Source organism: Canis lupus, chromosome 10 (genome assembly GCF_011100685.1).
Source record: "Canis lupus familiaris isolate Mischka breed German Shepherd chromosome 10, alternate assembly UU_Cfam_GSD_1.0, whole genome shotgun sequence".
Lineage (NCBI taxonomy): Eukaryota > Metazoa > Chordata > Mammalia > Carnivora > Canidae > Canis > Canis lupus.
This window is the reverse complement of record NC_049231.1, coordinates 31177350-31197018: the sequence shown is the minus strand read 5'-3', so window position 1 is coordinate 31197018 and position 19669 is coordinate 31177350. Positions and strand designations below refer to the sequence as shown.

General features: G+C 44.3%; 1 protein-coding gene across 4 annotated transcripts in view; it reads right to left on the bottom strand.

Moving 5' to 3' along the window:
• Positions 1-19669, bottom strand: part of LARGE1 (LARGE xylosyl- and glucuronyltransferase 1) — a 526275-nt gene that overhangs the window by 216476 nt on the left and 290130 nt on the right. For all 4 annotated transcript variants that reach the window (XM_038550745.1, XM_038550743.1, XM_038550744.1 and 1 more), the window contains one exon: positions 15845-16016. In XM_038550745.1, the coding sequence (XP_038406673.1) occupies positions 15845-16016 (172 nt within the window). The remainder of the gene's footprint in view (positions 1-15844; positions 16017-19669) is intronic.

The following is a 19669-nucleotide window of genomic DNA, read 5'->3' as shown; positions in this document are numbered from 1 at the left end:
CACGGAGGAAGATCCCATCTGAGACAAGAAAATAGTGATGGGGACTTGTGGGAGAGAAGTTAAAAAAGAATTCTTTATGTAGAATGGGTTTTATTGGCCGGCATGCTTCTTAAGACTGTAAATGACAGAAATTTAAACTGATGTAAGAAATAAGACAAGTGAAATCTGCTTCAGGCATGGCTGGAACTAGGGACATAATAAAATGTAATCTGGAATCTCTCCATTTAGGCTCTCAGATTGGCTTTCACTCTCAGACAGAGAAGCTGTGCAGGAAAGGGGCACCAGTCAGTCTGAGACTGCTTTCTTTAAAAAGGTCTGCTTGCCAAGTTTGCCTTTGGCTGGCACGTGTGAACCTGGGTTCCAGGAAGGTTCCCCACTCTTGCTTGATAAGAATGGTCTACTGTATAAACTATGTAAACATTATGGTTTATGATGAACACATGCTTTCCTTCTGGGAATCTGGAATTTTGGTATGCTCTAGTAGAGGGTGCCCATGTGACAAGCCCCCAGTAAAGACCTTAGATGCTGAATTTCTAATGAGCTTTCCTGGTGGAGAGCATTTCATACTTGTTGCTTCAACTAATTACTGGAGGAATGAAGTATGACCTGGATTACTGCACTAGGAGAGGACTCTGCAAGCCTAAGCCCAGTTACCTCTGGACTTAAGTCATGCACATTTTCCTTTGATGATTTTGCTTTATGTTTTTTTTTTTTTTTTTTTTTTCTGAAGTTAGTCATAGCCACGAGTATGACTCAGGCTGAATCCTACAAATCATCCTTGCAAATCACAGAATCTAGGGGTGGTCTCGAGGATCCCGGTGGTAAAGCGACCAATGGAGGTTCTAGTCTCATCTCCTCATAGTTTAGAAACTGGAGTGGAAAATTCTTCTCAGACATCCCAGCAGAAACCCTTGACCTGGTGTTCATTAGTTCTGATTGGTTCAGCATGAGGCACGTAAGCTCCCTAAACCAATCATAGTCAGGGAGATGGCTAGGTCTTGCTGGCCAGGACTGGCGCATGCCCTTACCATGCAGCCAAGGATGGATCACACCACCCCTTATGCACACTGAAAATCAATTAAGACAAGGAGAGTCAAGGTTTTCAAAAGAAAAAGAGACATTCTGTTGATGTTTATGGATCCCGAGTAAGCAAACAGCACTTCTACCATGGTGGAACACAAATGTAGTATATTATGAGAAAGAATTTGCTACACTTAAAACATCAATCACCAGCACTACCCTATCACAGGTAAGAAGAGCTGAACTTATTTTCTTACCCAACACCTATGCTTCCTCTTGTATTCCTACCCTAATCTGCTAAACTGAGAAATAAGAGACATCTACAAATCTCTCATCTACCACACTGTATCTGGACATCTATTTCTAATTGATTCTGTTGTTGCAACCCACTTCCACCTTAGTTTAGGCAATGATCATCTCTTACTTGGATTACCAACATGGCCACCTAATTGGATTTTGTTTTTTGGTTTTGTACTATCCAACTCATTCTCCCACTGCAGCGCATTACCTTTTTATACTGGGGACTGATCTTAATCACTCTTCTTGGAGACTGTCAACAGATTCTCACAGTATTCTGAAAAAGCCCAAACTCCTTAGCATGGCATGCCAAGGCCAGACCCCTTCATGACCTAACTCCTGCCTACTTTTCAATCTTCCATCACATTCCCAACCCACTTCCCATGCTCAATTCTTTGTACAAATATTCTAGCCAGAGGGAAGCCCCTGACAGTTCAACAACATGCCATGTTGTTGCATGTCTTCATGACTCTAACCACTCTGTTTTCCTGCCTGAAGTGGCCTATTCCACTTTTCTTTCATAGAGATATTCCAGCCAATTCACACACCAATTTATCTTGTGTTGCAGGTGACATCTTTCCTGGTCTCCAAAGTTAATTACTCTCTCCATGGTGGCACCACTGTGCTTGGTACATGCCCTTCTATTTCTCACCACAGTCCCTTCGTAGTAGCTGCCTGCCTTTCAAATTTTCAAGTAGAGTGCCCTCTTCATGAAGGTAGGTGTACCGCCTCACTAACCATACACTTCAGTACAGAAAAGCAATGCTTAAAAACCTGTGGGCTTATTATTGACAAAGGAAAGAGGCCGTGATTGTGGGCCTCCCACATACTAATCAGATGATTTGGGTCTATTATTCAACCTCTGTAAGTGTTGGTTTTGCTCTCATAAAATGGAGATTGGACTATCCATCTGTCAGAGGACTATTGTGATGAATGGAGCAAAGGTATACAGAGCAACTAGGCTGCAGGCGCAGTCTAGATTGTATCAGACACTTTACAAAAAGGCAAAATGTTTCCCCCAAAACGTACCGTACTAATGCAAGATGGAAGCAATAAGGGAGAGAGGGGGCAGGGTATATAGAAACTCTGTACTATTTCCATGATTTTTCTGTAAATCAAAAGCTGTTCCAAAATTTTAAAGTTCATCTGAAAAAAATATAAGTTCCATTCCTGCCAACCAACCCCTCCTCCCCTCTCCCCTCTAGCCCCTCAAGGGCTGCCTCCTCAGTTTTTGAAAACCCATTATCACATCATTTCAAAAATAAAAAGGATTATTGGCTGGATGGGGAATCTTCTTTTTAAGCTTCTAAGATTTTTTGCCATCATGGAATATAACCTGGGGCCTCTTTTGCTATCCAAGCAATAAAAAAGAAAAACCCCAAATTGTCATAACCTCTTTGTCCCTAAGACCAATCAAAAGGCAAACAAAAAAACAGAAACCGGACTTCTTTTTCTAATGAAGATGTCTGTTAATGAAAAAAAAAAAATATATATATCCTTTGCTTCTAGGGAAGCTGGTGATATTACCTGGTCCTATGCTGGCTGACAGTGTTCCCTTACATGGCCCCTCCATCCATCTCAATAAGGAATCAGCACACACACCTCTGCCCACTGCACTCTTCCAGATGGGCAAGCCCAGTGCACCGTGCGGAGAAGAGAACAGCTATTTGTCTTCCTTGACAGGCCACGTCCGTCCTTGTCATATATTAGATGCTGCTAATAATCTATGTATATGCATTTAGGAGGGAAAAAAATGTGTGTCCTTGCAATAGTCACAGAATGACACACGGCGGTTTCCTCTCTTCATGAGTATGTAGATGAGTAGTGAGCTGGTCCCTCTTGTAATTTCAGGGGAAGATCATAAATTCTAGTGGGTCCTAACAGAATCGTGGCCTTCTAGGGATATGAATGCATTTGGGTCTGGTTAATTCAATCATACTTTCCCTTGGTATCATGTATCCTTCCAGGTACAGGGGGAATGAACGCATTTATTTACTTTCTGAGACAAGAAATTCACTGCTGGCTGTTCAACTCTATCTGCAGCCCTAGAAAAGAGAAAATTTACAGTTCAAGCATTTTTGAGGCCAGTGTTGAGTATAAAGAAGGGAAAAGAAGTCTGAAGCACATAACAACAGGAGCTTGAACACAGGGCTGATTCAGAAAGTCATTCAAAGGGTGTATGATTGGGAGTCTTCACGGTGTGAACAGATAAACAAGCTATCAAAAGTTCATATTTCTTCTTCTTCTTCTTTTTTAAGATTTTATTTATTTCTTCATGAGAGACACAGAGAGAAAGGCAGAGACGACAGACAGAGGGAGAAGCAGGTTCCATGCAAGGAGACCGATGTGGGACTCAATCCCAGGACCCCGGATCATGACCTGAGCCAAAGGTAGATGCCCAACCACCGAGCCACCCGGGTGCCCCTTTATATCTTCTTTTGAGCCATCATTATCAAACACTAAAAACCACCACCACCACCTACCTGACTGATCCTGCACATTTTTATCAGTAACGGTGTGCCAAGAAGGGGTTCTCAAAGAGAAAGATTTTGCCCCTCAGGGGGCATTTGATGATATCTGGAGATGTTTTTGGTTATTAAAACTGGGGAAGGTGGTATTACTGGCAACTAGTGGATAGAAACCAGGGACGCTGCTAAACATCCTACAATGTACAGGACCAGACCCCATCCCATAACAAAGAATGATCCAGCTCCAAATGTCAATAGCACCAAGCTGGAGAAACCCTGCACTGAGGCAATGAATCTCAAATCACTGGTGATGTCCAGGCCGCTGTGCAGGACATAAGTGGGCCTTGAATCTGTGCGATCTGAAAAGACCCTACAGGTAATTCTGATACCAGAAGTGGGCCTCCATCCCAGAACAAGCCTTCATGATGATTCAAAGAGCTTCTGCCTTTGGTCAAGACACTTACAGTGCAAATAAGAAAAAAAAAAATGGCTTCCATTCTGAGCACAGAGTTCTAAAGATGGGCTTTGTTTTTGTCTCTATACATCCATTCCACAGGTATTTGCCTCTTGCTTCCGCTCATTACCTATTGTGTACCTGTCTCTCACTGTCACTCTAAGTCCCTGGTACCTTTTATTTGATCCTGTTCCCTCACCTGCCCTTCCCCTAGAATGACCAAGGAGAGCCCTATCCTCTCTACACATCCGCAACGGCTACATTCATAATCATAATCTCTTTGCCTTAAGGCAGCCGATTTCAGCGAAACAACAGAAGAGCAACCTAAATAATTCACATTAGTGGCAGATAACCCTAAAATGCTCCCAGAAGTTTATGTTTTTGTTTTTTTTTTTTTCAAGGAAGCATGAGTTAGTCACACGAATTTCTAATGGCCTGAGCACTAGAAAGCACAGCTTGTAACATGTCTGGTACCAAGTAGATGCCCAGTAAATATTTACTGACTATCTGAAAGATCAAGAAAAGACTTCCAGGCAGAGCAGCTTCCTGTAATTCTTGGTTTAATGCTAAGCTTTTCACTATCTCTTTCTGCAATTTTCAGTCTAAAATGTTTCTGTTCCATGACTCGATGACATCCCCATCCTCCATGCCCACAACATAACGATTTCCAGAAAACATGTAGTCACACTCCACAATGGAAGGGCCCATCAGGGGATGGTAACTATTCCTCATGAGACACTAGGAAGGTGTTTACTAAAAATAGCAATGGCACAAATATCCCAGGACCCTGTGGTCATACAATAACATAATCAGAGAGTGGCCTTCTATGACCCCCAAATCCTTCTCTTTTAGTGATTCTAATCAACCTCCCAATTCAGCCCACTCTCTCCAGTCTACAGCCCTCCCTACCCTCCATCCTTCCTGTACCACTCCAAGATAAAAGGAAAAGCTAGTAAAATAATACTGATAAAAATAACACCACATTTTCTGGATTCTAGGAGGCCACTGATTGTAGGATATATCAAAATATTTTCGAGGAGAAAAAGACCATCAGGAGAATTACTTTTGTAACTCACATCCCAATTTCTGAAACAGTAAAACGTGAAAAAAGCCTACATCGAAGAACTGAGATAATGTAACGAATACCTGCAAAGCACTCGGTGAATTATGTATTTTGCCTCCAAACTATTATTCCTATTGAGATTGAGCAATGGAAGTGCCGCCTGGTTGGGAGAGCTGGCCTCAAACCCAGGTCCTGGGACCCTCGAGCTCCATAGCCTGTGCTCTGCAGGTGGGACAAAATCCAGACTCTTCCTCCAGGACCCTCGCCCAGGATCAGGTGGCGTGTCTTACTTATGCTGGGACTGATACCAACACTGCTCCCTCTAATACCAAGATCCCCCTGATCCTGAATCGTAGGTATGTAAACAGCGGGCTCCCTGTAAGGACAACAAAAGGACTCTACTACTAGTCCCAGCAGCATAAGTAAGTCTACTATACACTCAGTGCTGCTCTGTGTCAGGTACTGAGCCAACTTGTATGTGGACCAGGTCACATTAGCTGCACAGTGATACCCTCGGAGCACTGGCATCTCCATTTTACAGGCAGGAAATATTTGAGATGGTACCAAGGCCATAAAGACGGTAGGAGGATGGAGGATGGTGCTCCCCAAAGGAGAGGCCCTGGATCTCTATGTTCCACCCCGGGAGTGGACACTTGAGTTGGGTATGGACAAAGGGAAGAAATACTTCATAGTCACTTCCAGAAGTCTGTCTTTCCTTCTCTTCTATGGGAGCCTCCAAGCATCCTCCAGCTCACTCTGCAAAGAGCCTGGATCCCTGTGCATTTACGAAAGCCACATGATCGACAGAGGTCCCGTCTGCCTAGTTGGGGGGTTCCTGAGGAGGCAGCAGTGTGGCTATTCTGCTCCAGCCAACCCTGGCACAGCCAGCCCGAGAATGCACAGCCACATGAGGCAGCAGGTGACCTCAGCGGCTGGGTGTGTGTTGCACCATCAGGGAGCTCCGGGATCTTCCTTGGATCAATTCTGCTCTGTGCTCCCTCTGCTGCTCTTCCTCACTGTCCAGGGCTTGCCATCCAACCGCACCTCGCCCTGCTTCAGTGCTTGCAGATAGCTCACTAGCCTTCTATGAGGGACAGCAAATCCCGCCACTCCCCCTTCAGGATCAGGACCACGGGATTAGCACCTCCAAACCTTACACTAGGACATATCGGGAAGTTCAGAAAAGGAAACTGTAATAACCTGGTGAGAATACTATTTTAAAAAGAAAACACTTTAAGATACCTCCAGCCCAGTCCTTTGCTGTAAGATCCAGACATGCTCAGCCATTTTCGCACAATCAACATTGATCACCCAGTGCTATCCACTCAACTTCCCCAGGTCATCCTGAATCCATGTCCTTGGCTTGTCCCAAGGGCACTATCCTACTACAGGCTACAGCAATGTCTTGCTTGGACTGGAGCAGTAGCCAACCCACACATATTGACACAACTTACTTCCAAGGTATTGTTTCCTGCCTCAGCTTTTGAACACTGCAGCCAAAGGGTTATTTTCAAATCTGAGAATCTGAGCATACTTTTTCTACCTAAAACTCTTAAGCCATTTTTTTATTTTTTTATTTTTTGAGAGACGGTGCATACAAACAAGCTAGTGGCAGTGGTAGGGGGTGGTTTAGAGAGGGAGAGAGAGAATCCCAAGTAGGCTCCATACTCAGCTGATGTGGGGCTTGATCTTACAATCCTGAGCTGAAATCAAGAGTTAGCTGCTTAACTGAATGAGCCACCCAGGCGCCCCTCTAAGCCATCTTTTAACTACCTGTGGAGACAACCCAGGACTACCCTTCATACTTTTCTTATTTCCGCTACCCACCCACAAATCACCTAGAATCATATACTTTATGGTTTGCTTCTTTATGTGACAAATATTTACTGAGCTCCTGTTATGTTACAGGCACTGTTCTGGATGTTGGAAACGTTTCCAGGAACAAGACAGACAAAGACTGTCGATGACATCAGCAGGAAAGACTCACGATGACCAGGTAAAGCCAGGCGCGTCCAGGTACCTGGGTCTTTGCAGCTTAGTGGGTAGGGTGGAGCAGAAGTCTGGATAAATACTCGCAAACCAGACTAGAAGGTGATGGGTGTTGTAAAGACCATGAAAAGAGCAAGGTGGGAGCAAGAGGCTGGATCTCAGGTTGCAGGATGGAAGGGAACTATCAGGGGGAAGCTCGCTGAGAAGCCAAGATCTGAGCCAAGACTCGCAGGGAGCAGCAAGACACAGCATCGGGAAACAAGCAGTCCTCGCAGAGGGCCATCTGAGCAAAGGACCAGAGGCAGGAGCCCACCCAGTCTGTTTGAGGAGATTTAGTGTGTCTTTCAATGCTTGTCTGCACCATCCTCTCGGGGACTTCAGGCCTCTGCCTGTGGCCTCCCTGGGGGAATACATGGAGGCTACTATCACCATGCCTCTTGCCTCCAGAACCTTCCTGACCAGGCCTGCTTTCCCTGAAACATGATGCTACCTCACCCTGAATTTTCCCTTTCAAGGTACTTTTCACGCTTTTATGTAACCGTGTGTTCAGCTGGACCTAGAATCTAGTGGTCAACAGCGTGGGCTTGGGGGCCAGCGTGGCTTCAGTCCAGGCTCTGTAGAAAAGTTGCTGTATCATCTCGGCAAGATACTTACAGACTTTTATGAGGGCTCAGTAAGAGCCCAGTGCCTGACATGTAAAAACCACTTAATAGAAATTAGCAACCGAGATAGCAGGCCTGGGTCTGCCTTATTTATGATTTGATCACCCAGGCCTGTGGCAGGTCTAGGGACTCCAAACATAGAATCAATGAAATGAATGCATGTGGAAAGCACAGCGATGACGGGGGAGGGGCAGGGAGGCAGGGACTTCTGTTCCCCTCACTCTCAGGAGCTGCTGATTGAGGAACAAGAAGAAAACAAAGATGCAGATGGTAAGGGGAATTATCACCGAGTAAGTGGTGTGCAAGGCAGACTCATTTCCCCACTTAACTACCAAAATAAAACCTATGCAGGGCGGTGATGGCTGTGTCATTCCCCCACGTTCATGGAACAACAAAAAAGAGGCTCAGAGAGGTGAAAGGATTTTTCTAATATAGTGAAAGAAAGCAGATCCCTTTCAAAGTTAATGGGGAAAAAAAAATCATTAAAACACCTTTGCCAGTTTTGCCAGGAACAGAATTCTGTTTTGGTGTTCTCCCAGTGGTGAGCATCTCGGCTTGTCTAATGGACAAGAACATCTATCTTGTCCATGAACATCTAAGGAGAGAAACAAAGAGCTAGTTCCTGGACTGTGAGCGGAAGGCAGCACGGACAACAGACCCAAAGTGTACGAGGAGGACATGATGTAAAAGGCCGTCAAATTTCCCAAGTGGAAAATCAGCTAGGAATTAGAAAAGTACCGATGATGAGGAAGGAACGTGCTGAATAGGAGTGCAGAACATGTGAAACCACCACAGAGATGAAAAGACATGCATGCCCCAGCCCCTGAGTGGAGCCCTAACACAAAACACAACATACCCGCCCCCCCCCACCTCACTGGGTTCCAGTAGAATCCCAGGGCCATCTGCACTAACAGCATCACCTACACAGACGCTGTCACTATAAAGCACTTGATCTACAACTTTGTATCTTTCAAAATCTCTGCTTTTCTTCCCAGGAGGCAAAACAGCCTCTGCAGGAAGGTGAAAGCAGATGTGAGGTGAGGGGGACTTTCTCCAGAGCAGGCCTGGCCAAGGAGGACCGGCTTTATTCTGGACCCTACGGGCCACAGCCACAAGACCATGAGGGGTGGTGGTCCTGAGAGGCCAGCTTTGATCCTCTGTAAGCCAGCTAAAGCGGGAGGGGGGTGTGGAGCTTCACTTGGAGGTCCGTGAAGCGGGGGAAGGAGAAGGATCGAAAGTCAAAGGGAAAGGAGCAAATGGGATAAGATAGGATAAGCTAACGTGAACACAGGAAAGAGGAGGAAGGAAAAGGAAAAAAATAAAAAGGAAAAAGTAACAAGGAAGGACAAGGGTGTACTGGCACCAGGATCACCTCCCCAAACCCACACCCTTGTGGATGTTGCCCCTGTTTTCTTTCTACAGTTAAGGGCTGGTGGTAGAGATGGTCAGTGAGCATCCCGAGATTATCCCTCTGGTAAGAGATGAGCGGGGACTGGAAACTTTTCGTCTTCTGCTGACAGAGGGAGGGAAGGAAGATGGAAGGGAGGAAGGGGGAGGGAAAAGAGGGGGAAGGATGGAGAGGAGGGAGGGGGAAAGGGGGGATGAGGAAGAAGGGGAGAGAAGTGTGGAGAGAGGAGGAGGAGGGGAAGGAGGGAGGATGGCAGAGGAGAAGGGAAGAAGAAGAGCAGCCTTGACAAGAAGAGAAATTGACGGGATGAGCACTGGGTGTTATTCTGTATGTTGGCAAATTGAACACCAATAAAAAATAAATTTATTATTAAAAAATAAAAATAAAAAAAAGAGAAATAGAGACATGACCCAGAGAAATGTTAAAAGTGACTAAAAACTCCTTCAAGGCAAGTGATTATAATCACAAAAGTTCTACAAATGTCTTCTCAATAGTAATACTTTCAAGGTTTTTCATATTCAGCTTTTCTGTGTTATTTCCCACTCAGAGCCACCCCAGCCCCGATGGCTTTGTGGACAAAGCTGCAAGGTAATGCAGCAGACACAGCTGAACAACACCTACAGTTACCCCATACCCTCTGGTCAAAGTCCTTAGAGAACAATGCACATCATCTTATGCACTCCTCAACAAAGACCCATGCACTGGTCCTGGTCCACTGAGGCCCAGGGAAGTCAGGTAACCCGCCCATGGTCACAGAGTGACCCCAATTCTGCTGCCCTTCCAATGACCATGAGGAGTACATGAACAGAGATCCTGGGGCTCACAGCTACCTTAGAGATAATGTTCTGGGATGTCAGCAGATGGGCCAGAAGTCTGGAAACCAAAATTTTATTTCTCAGAGCCTGGGGAAACCACACTTCTCTAAGGTCCTGATTTTGCCTCCACACTGCTCTTCTCTGAAAGTCTGCATCGCCTTGGGCCTGCCCTCTACACCCAGCTTCATGCGGTCACCTAGACTGCTCTCAACTATTTAACTTAGAGGTCTCTCCACAGAGACTCTGAGCTCCACCATCTGCTCTTCTAGGAGTGTAGGTACACGGTTACGGGTATTGGATTCAGAGTCGGGTCATCAGAGTTCAAATCTCAGCCATACAATTTAAGAGCTGAGGTGCTGGGCATGCTATTTTGCCTCCCTAAGCTTGAGCTCCCAGATCTTTAAAATGGAAACATTAACAATGATTACTTCATGGGAGTCTTGTAAGGATTAAATGAGTTTCACCATAAAGTGCTTAACAGAGTGGCTGGCACAGAGTAAGTGCTCAAAAATGTTAGCTGTAATTAGTCCACAGTGAGTCTATTAGTTCCTAAAAAAATACCCACAGGTGTGACATATGTGCCCATACTGTGGCACCATGGGGTTGAGCAGGGTAATGCCCACCTGTGCCTGACACTCCTACCAGACCTGTTTTGAGGCCAGAGCTTTACATTATGGCAATATACTCTTCCCAAAGGGAAGGCATTTCTTCTCCAGAATAAAAATAGTATGTTGAACATGGCGTTCTTCTAAAAGCTTCAAGTTATGGGGGTATATTTATTATATATGCTTTCATAAAAGCCCCTTCATACTGCAAAAATCAGATATCATTTCCAAATTTTTGTGCAGTAAACCTATGGCACTCGGGTGGTGGACGACTCGCGATCAGTGGCCACAGCCCAACTAAGGTGCGCCACCCTCCCAGGTCCATACCCCCCCAGCCCCACGCCATCAGGGAGCCGGAGAGGCGGGAGGCAGAGCGCAGACTCCACAGCCAGATGGTCCAGGGCTCAGCTCTGCTGCGAATAGCTCTTTGAGCAGGAAAAGTTATTTAGCCTCTCCTGGGTCCAGTTTATTCTGTTTTTCAAATGTATAAAGCTTCTAGCTCAGTGCCTGAAACAGAAGACGTACTTAGGAAATAGTACTTTCCCTTTGCTTTCCAAATACTCATTTATCTGCCTCCTCCTCACCGTCTCCATGTGGATGTCCAATTAGACATTTCAGATTTAAAGGGTCCCAAATGCAAATCCTCTTTATGCCGTTGTGGCGCGGTCTGCCGAGACAGCTCGGGCATCCTGCCCTCTGCTCTCTCACCCGCACATCCAACCAGCAAAACATCCTGACGCCTCCACCTCCAAAACGTATCCCTACTATGACAACGTCTTCACTTGCACTGCTCCACTTGGCCCGTGGCTGCCCCATCTCTGAAGTGTTCCCCCTGCTTCCTTCCACTTGTTCTCAAATAGTAGTCAGGATGACTCATTAAAAACATCAAACAGGTCACATCACTCCTGCTCAAAGCTGCACAATGGCTGTCCCTTCGCACTGAAGGAAAAGGCACAATCCTCCCTCTGCCTGACAAAGGAGGCCTCCCTGGGGTCAGACGGATCTGACCCACCAGCCCCTGGCTGTCCCGGGCTCATACCATCCTATTGCTCAAACAGGTCAGGCCACATGGCTCCCAAAACTTCACGTTTGCTGTTCCTTATGCCTAGGACACTGTTTCACTTTCCTGCAGGCACCTGGCATGCTATTCTCTCAACTTCTTCAGGTTTCTGTTTAAATGTCACTTTTTTTTTCTTTGAGAGAGAGAGCACATAAGTATGATTGAGGGTGGGGGACAGAGGGAGAGAGTCTTAAGTAAACTCCATGCTGAGCACAGAGCCTGATGCAGGGCTTGATTTCATGATCCTGAGTCAAAATCAAGAGTCAGATGCTCAACTGACTGAGCCATCGAGGCATCCCAAATGTCACCTTTTTTGTAAGAGCTTCCATTATGACCGTATTTGAATATTAAAACAATGCGTGTGCACAAAGACAGAGGCAATCCTCATCTGCTCTCAGCAATTTCCTCTGGAGCAAGCTCTAGTCACCATCCAATATATTATGTATTTTACTTGTTTATTGTCAGTCTTCTCTCCACTTAAATATACACTTGCCAGGGGAGGGGCTAGGTTTCTCTTATTCTTGCAACATTCCCAATAGTTGGGAAACAATTTGGCAACTATTAAAAGCTCAGTTATGTGACTGACTGGGTGGCTCCTCATTCTAGCCATCCATGGCACATCCAATTCTTTTTGCTGAGAAGCAGTGGCTCTGAAAATCCTCCAGCAGTCGCAGCTGGTGTTAAGGGTGCAGACTGCTGCTGCAGGGAGGGAGGAACCTGCCATTTAGGTGAAGTCAAGGCTCAGAGGGCATGTGGACATCCCCAAGAGGCACACAAAGCTGCCCGTGGCAGAGGTGGAGGATGAGTCTAAGCCTTTACTAAAAGGCTTCTTACTAGAGTCTCCACATAATGGATTTAGATGAGGGAAATCTCACAGCGCCATTAAGGAGTCAAGCATATGTGATCTGAACACAAAAGCCCCAGATAACTCGCTGTTGTAAAACAGAGAAAAATGAACAAGGCCAAACTGCATTAGTGTCACTCAAAATGTTTACGGTGAAGGATGCCAACTGTAATTGCCTTTAAGAGAGGAGAACTCTCCCTTTTGGATCAGAACTTTTTATCTGCGCCAAGGGGCTTTCTTCCTGTTCCATGACCTGGCTTCTATTTTTTCCAGTTTAGAAAAAACTAATTACAAAAAAAAAAACAAAACCCAAAAAACAAAAACACAAAAAAAACAACCTCCTCCAAAAGAGTACCATATGGAGAAGAGGAGAGCTTACTTATTTTCCTTTCATCTCCGTATTTTCCCAGAAAAGTTAGAGTGGGCATGGGAAAACCTCAGATGTTTTTATACTCCTTTGCTGGTGATAGATAAAAATATAAGGCAGCCTGCCTTGTTTGTGAGCGCCTTGAAGGCAGGTGCTGTGTTCTCGACAGTTTTAGGTAACAGCAGCATCTAATATATTCTTCTGCACAGCAGGGACCTAACAAGTGCTAGAAATAAACCAATAAAAGAATAAACATAAAATGCAGCTCATTAACTCAGTTGCTTCCATTCAAGTGCCCCATCTCTGTCCTGACCTTGGCCCATATACTCTGCTCTGCCCCAGGATCCCAATCCTTGGGCGGCTCCCTTTCCACAGATGATATTGGGGAATTTAACACCACGATTATACTGATGTTGTTACTGGCTTCAGAACCCTACCAGCACTATGGCAGGTCCTGGCTGGCACAGAATAAATGGGATTTCCTAGCTACAATGCAACAATTAGTGACCACCTGTTTCAGTGATTTTGCTAAGTTAGACTTTCTCCAGGGAGACTTGTAGCTTTAAATGCAAATTGCAGGTTGAGTTTCTGGGCAAACAGACTCTGATATGGGAGTCAGCATGCAGGAGGTTAATTTAGGGAGCTATCTTAGGAAGGGTATCTGGAAAGGGAAGGTAAGAGGACTGGGCAGGGGGAGAAATCCAGCTGTGAGGGGGGTTCTCCAGGGAGTGTTACAGCAGACCCTGCAAGATTCCACATTCCCCAGGATGGGGGGTATGGCCCCAGGCATGTGACTTCACCTGTGGCCTACTCCAAGGGACTAATAGTTGATTGCCATCTGCAAGTGGCACTCCCAGCAGCTGCAGTAAAAGTCCTTTATTCCTAAAGGGGAATGTGGGCATTAACTGCCCACAACCACTTCTCTCAAGCAAGTCAGAGCATGATGACCACCTCCTCTGTGATGCCCTACCAGCTGCCTTCTCCGATCCCCTCCAGGAGAAGTGGTAACTTTCATTCTTGCTCATCTCTTTATTTCCAGAGTCCAGCATATCAGTGACAGCCAGTAGAGATGCAATAAATGTCTGCTGAATAAACACATCACCGAATACATGAGCATGAAAATGGGAGTATCACAGAATTATTTTTTAAAAAACTGTTCCCCAAGGTTGCCTGGATGGCTCAAGTTAGTTGAGCATCTGACTCCTGACTTCAGCTCAGGTCATGATCTCAGGGTCATGAGATTGAGGCCCACATCAGGCTCTGTGCTGGGCAGGGAGTCTGCCTGGGATTCTCCAGCTCTCTCTGCCCCTCCTCCTTCATTAAAAAAAAAAGAAAAAAAGAAAAAAACCAAAAACCTATTCCCAAGGAGTTCATTAAATGTAGTCAGAAAAACAAGCAGAAATAATAGAGGAACTTGACAAGAGATGTACACGGAAGTTGACAGATATGTGCATTCTGGTCTGAACTCTGGAAAGAACTCTAACTCTGCATGCCTTCAGCTGCAGTTTCTTTGTGAATTGAAAGGACAGACTCCAACGCTCTATGAAGACACAGAGCTGAGACACCAACTCAGTCTCAAAAGTTTTGCTAAATGATGTCTTTCTTGGTGTCATTATTGACATGGGTAAGGAAAGTTTAAATTTTGATCCTGACAAGGAAAGAGTCCGAGGGTCAGGGTATCTCCCCCATGATAGGCTGAGGACTTTTTTCAATTAACCTGGAGCTAAGAGATTCCCCCTCCATCCTCCCACTGTTCCACCCTGGCCAAAGAAGCAGGCAGAGACTTGAGTAGGTAAGGAATTTACTCTTCTATCCATGAATGGAAACAGAAACCAACTGGAATATCTTGTAATTTATGAAAATGTGGTGATTTTAAATAACTGAGTAGCATTTCACCTTCATAGGATAAGGAGCTACAGAGAAGCAGCAGGAGAGATTTTAAACAGAGCCAGAATGAGATTTTTAAAGAGAAAACTAAGAAATAAAAAAAAAAATCTTACTCCCAAATTTATCTCTCACTGCATTTGTTTAATATAGAGAAGAATTTGTAAGGACGCAATTTTAAGGAAGACATCTGGAGGGGGGATTAAAATAAAAGCCCAAGATTTGTGCTAACTTGTTACTTCTCCCATGTATCCGTGCCAGAGTCAAGTACACCTACCAGGCTCACAATTGCTCACCACATCATCTTATACACCCTGAGGCAGTGACAAGAGCTACAATAATGGCTAAGAAGAAACTAACCAGACAAGAAGGAATGTCTTATGAAGTGAAACTTATATACCTCCTTAAAAAAATTATAAGCCAAAATATTAATGAAAGCAAAAGCCCTAAGAACAACAACAACAACAACAACAAAAAGGCCCTAAGTACATCTCCCAACACCATAATCAATACCCATCTCCACGCCTTCAAAGGCCTTCTCAACAATCAAAGCATCATTTGATTAAAACACAAAACAAAACTGATAAATGCAGGTAAGTCAACACTCAATTATCTGCACACAAAATATACATATTTGACATTCATCTCTTATAAACCATCCTAAATTGGGTTCTTCCTGTGAACACAGACTACCTCTTCATTTACTAAAGAAACGCAGACAAATTCCAGTTTGATACGAATGTGTTTCAAATACCAGTAGGGTTGATACTTAACTACATTTCTACCTCCTGTCCATTTCATTAGCATGAACTCATTAAGCGTGGGCCTCACATTTAACAAAAAATACAATTACTCTTCTTGGCCTGATGACACCTTCAAAGATACCAGGAGAAATGGACTATGATTACCTTTGAACTTGTGAAACACGGCCCACAGCTCTGCAATGTCGGTCGCAAAGGTGATATCCGTGTCAAGGACAATGACCCTCTCCAGGTTGGCAGGAAGAGTCTTGGTCAGGACAAGCTTCATCAGACCATAAATGCCAGAGTAGTGTTTGTTGGGGATCCAAGATACTTCAGACTACACCAGGCATGGAAGAGAAGGAGTAGAAAAAAGGGGGAAAAAATAAAGAATCATTACATTCACTTTTTGCATAAGCATTATTAAACATTATAAATAGTGTCTGGTACATAAAAAGTATTCAATAAAAATTTGCTCAGTAAATAAATATTTTCTTCAAGATTTATGTAAATTTATAGTTTGGCATGTGAAGTTTATTGGAAGAAAATGCATCTGAATCAAGAGGGAGCAAAAGCAATATTTATGAAATAACTATTATTTGCAAATGCTAGGCTCAGATTTTTTTAAATAAAATTTTTATTATAGAAATGATATACGCTTGTCAGAGAAATTAAAAATATGTTATAAAAATAAAAGTATAAAAATTGGATCACGATTTTTTTTTGCAATGAAAACAGTACCTAACTATTCCTAGGTAGATCTATTTCTTGAAATCACATTCTGTTTGTCATTAAAGATTGCTATCTTAGTGGTGTTGTTAAAGCTTACGCTTATCTATTTTTTTTTTTCTTTGAGCTGCAATTGGGCCAATTAGCATTGCTCCATTCTCCTGGTTCTCAAGCACACCAGACAGACCTGGTCCTGAGCTATGCAACACTCTTCACTAGGGAGCAAAAGACACAGCCACAGACGGTAATGAACAGCCAACAGAAAGCCACCACTGAAATCCTCATACGATGTAACAGGACTACCAAGGTCCCACACATGGGTAGATCTGTCAGAGAGCCACACATCTCAGTATCACCTGGTAAGCAAGACAAGGTTGAAAATCATATAGAATACAAGCATGCTGAAAGCTCTCAAAGGTACAGGACATATATGAAAGTAATGATGGATAGGGACCCAACCTAGCTACCATGGGAAGCCTCCACGAAAGCCAAACCACACTTATTCCCAAAAAGTTACCACTGATAATGGAACTCTTCAGTGGAAAATGTGGTCACCCTATTGAGAGTCCAAAAAACATTCACCCCTTTTGTCCTTATAATTCCATTCTGAGGTCACTGTTCTAAAAAAAAAAAAATCACATTCCAAAATGAGAAACCAGTTTTATTCCTAAAGATGTGCATCACCATGGTATAAAAAGAAATAGAAATAATCCAAATGCCCCAAAACTGGACAGTTAATTAAAACGTGCTTTTTAAAAATCCGATAACATACTACTTAATGGCTATGAGCCATGTAGATTAAGATGTACTAAAAAAAAAAAAAAACAAAACCTTTCATGTGATGCTAAAAGAAAAAAGGCAAGTTTTAAAATAACTTTTGCTTAATAATCATTATGTATAATCAAATAACACGAAAGCATATCTACCCAAATTTATGCAGAAAGAAGACCAGAAGCATGTATCAAATTACTAATAATGGTCATTCTGGAATGATGGGTCCCTCTCTGAATAGATATATATGTGTACACACCCCACACCACACAGATATTTCAGCACACTTTTCAACTTTTCAAAATGAGCAACTATTATCATTATAAAGAAAAAACTAAGAATACTTAGCCTTCTTTTTAAACATACCAACATTGGTGATGGTGGGAAAACAGGAACACAGAAGCTGCCTTGGGGAGAGTTATGACAAAGGACCCTTGTGGTAACTAAAACGATCCACCCCATCCCTCAAACCCACTTTGTGTTCTGCATTTATCTTCAGCTTATTTGAAAATAAAATGTCAGCTACTCCTTATCCTCAGTTTTACAATGGTCCTTTCAATACATGTGCAATTTTAACCAGGAAAAAAAAAAAAAGAAAAAACATAAATTGATGGATATAACTGGTCACCACATGTCAGTTTTGGGAAAAGAATCCCCGACACCATGTTCCCGGGCAGCATGGAAAAGGGAAAGCAGAACCAAAGCCAAAATCTGAACCCCAGCCCCATACAAGGCAATGGTCTCTCTAAGCCTCAGTTCCTTTCCCTGTAAAATGGAGATGATACTTATATCACATGGCTCATGTAAAACTCAAAGGAGATGGAAGGATTCGAAGGTTTGGTGCACAAAGGACCCTCAGCACACAGAGGCTCCCAGCCTTCCTCCTGATTCCCCCTGAGCTTGTCAAGCATTTAGATGGCCATGCCTCTCTGACCTCATTATACTGAAGGGGGGCAGGGCTCTGGGGTACAACACAGCTTTAAACTTCAGATTCTGGAGTCAGGCACCACATGGAGTCAGATTCTCGTGTCACTTAATTGGCACATCACCTTGAACAAGTGGGTTCGGCCTCTCTGAGAGTCTGTCATTTACAAAAGGCAGTTGATTCTACCGCTTGCAGCACTGTATCAGTCAGGGTGTGGGTGGAAGCGGCACACTCAGACTGGGTAATCTGAGGGAAATGGGGTGACAGAAGAACGATTTACTGAAGTGTATGCATAATTTAGGGCCAGCAGCAAGGAAACATGTGGCACCTGTGAAGACGGAGAGTAAGGGGCTATTCTCACCCAAGGCCAGAAGGGCTGCTGCCAGCTGCTGCTGGAATCTGGAGACAGTGGCCATACGAATGAGCCACCAGGCAGGAACGGTGAACTTTGGTAGAGGGTCAAGGCCAACTTGTAGCAATCTCACAGGATGGAGTATGGAGAGGCATCTCGCTTAGCCTCTCTCCCCTCCTAACCCACCCATCTCCCTCTAGGGCGCCCCCTGTGCAAACCCAAATGGAAGCCGATGGAAAGTGATCTCAGAGCCATGGCCCTGTGAAGTGGCCTCATGGGGCACAGAGTAGGGCAGAGAAGGCCCAGAGAGCACTGGGAAGGGCAAACCGAACACAACCAGCACAGTCACTCAACTAAACGAGTGATGGCAAGACCACAGCTCAATGCCTTCTACTGAACAGGTGCAAAATGCTATTATGAGAAGGTGGTGGGTGGGCAAAAATGGAAGCATGGACAGGTAGACTGGGTTGGTGTGCAAATGGAAGGATGGACAGGCGGGTAGATGGACAAGTGATACAGGAAAATAAGTGATTTGTCTACAATCCCTCAGTGAGGCATGCAAAGCTCCATTTAGAACCTGCCGAGGGAAGGTCTGCCTCCCTTTGGAGTTAGCATCCTAACTAGCCATCAGCTTAGATCTGAGGGCCGGGGGCTCCTCGCCTAAGAGCCTCCAGTGGGCTTTAAAAAAAAACTTCCCTCATGAAAGCTCCAGCCTTTGGAACTCAGCTCTGCATCTTCTCTCCCCTGAGAATTGGCCTGAACTGAAGCTTGGCAATCACGGGTCCACACTGCAGAGCTGTGCTATTTAATCAGACCTTTGATTAACTTATTCATCTATTTTGGTTACCATCAAAGCAGGAGAGCTTGGTGAAGACTGAACACCAGAGCGTTGGGTTGAGCCATCTAATTAGATTGCCCTGACTCTAGGCTTTATTTTTAACACACATGTGAGGCACTCAGATGCATCACAGAACAGTAGGACGACAGGAATAAATTAATCTCAACACGAGCCCAGGCTGGAATGTCGCCCCAAGTCCCCGACTTAATACATAATCAATTAAGTCAGAGTGTTCAATTAGAGGTAAAGGAAGCATTTGAATGAGTTTGTATTCAGAGAGAAAACCCCAGAAAGAAAACTGAGGAATCTAGGGGGGCAGGTAAAGAACGTGTGGTAAGAAGCAGATACATTTATTATAAATGGCTCTCTCAGAAGTAC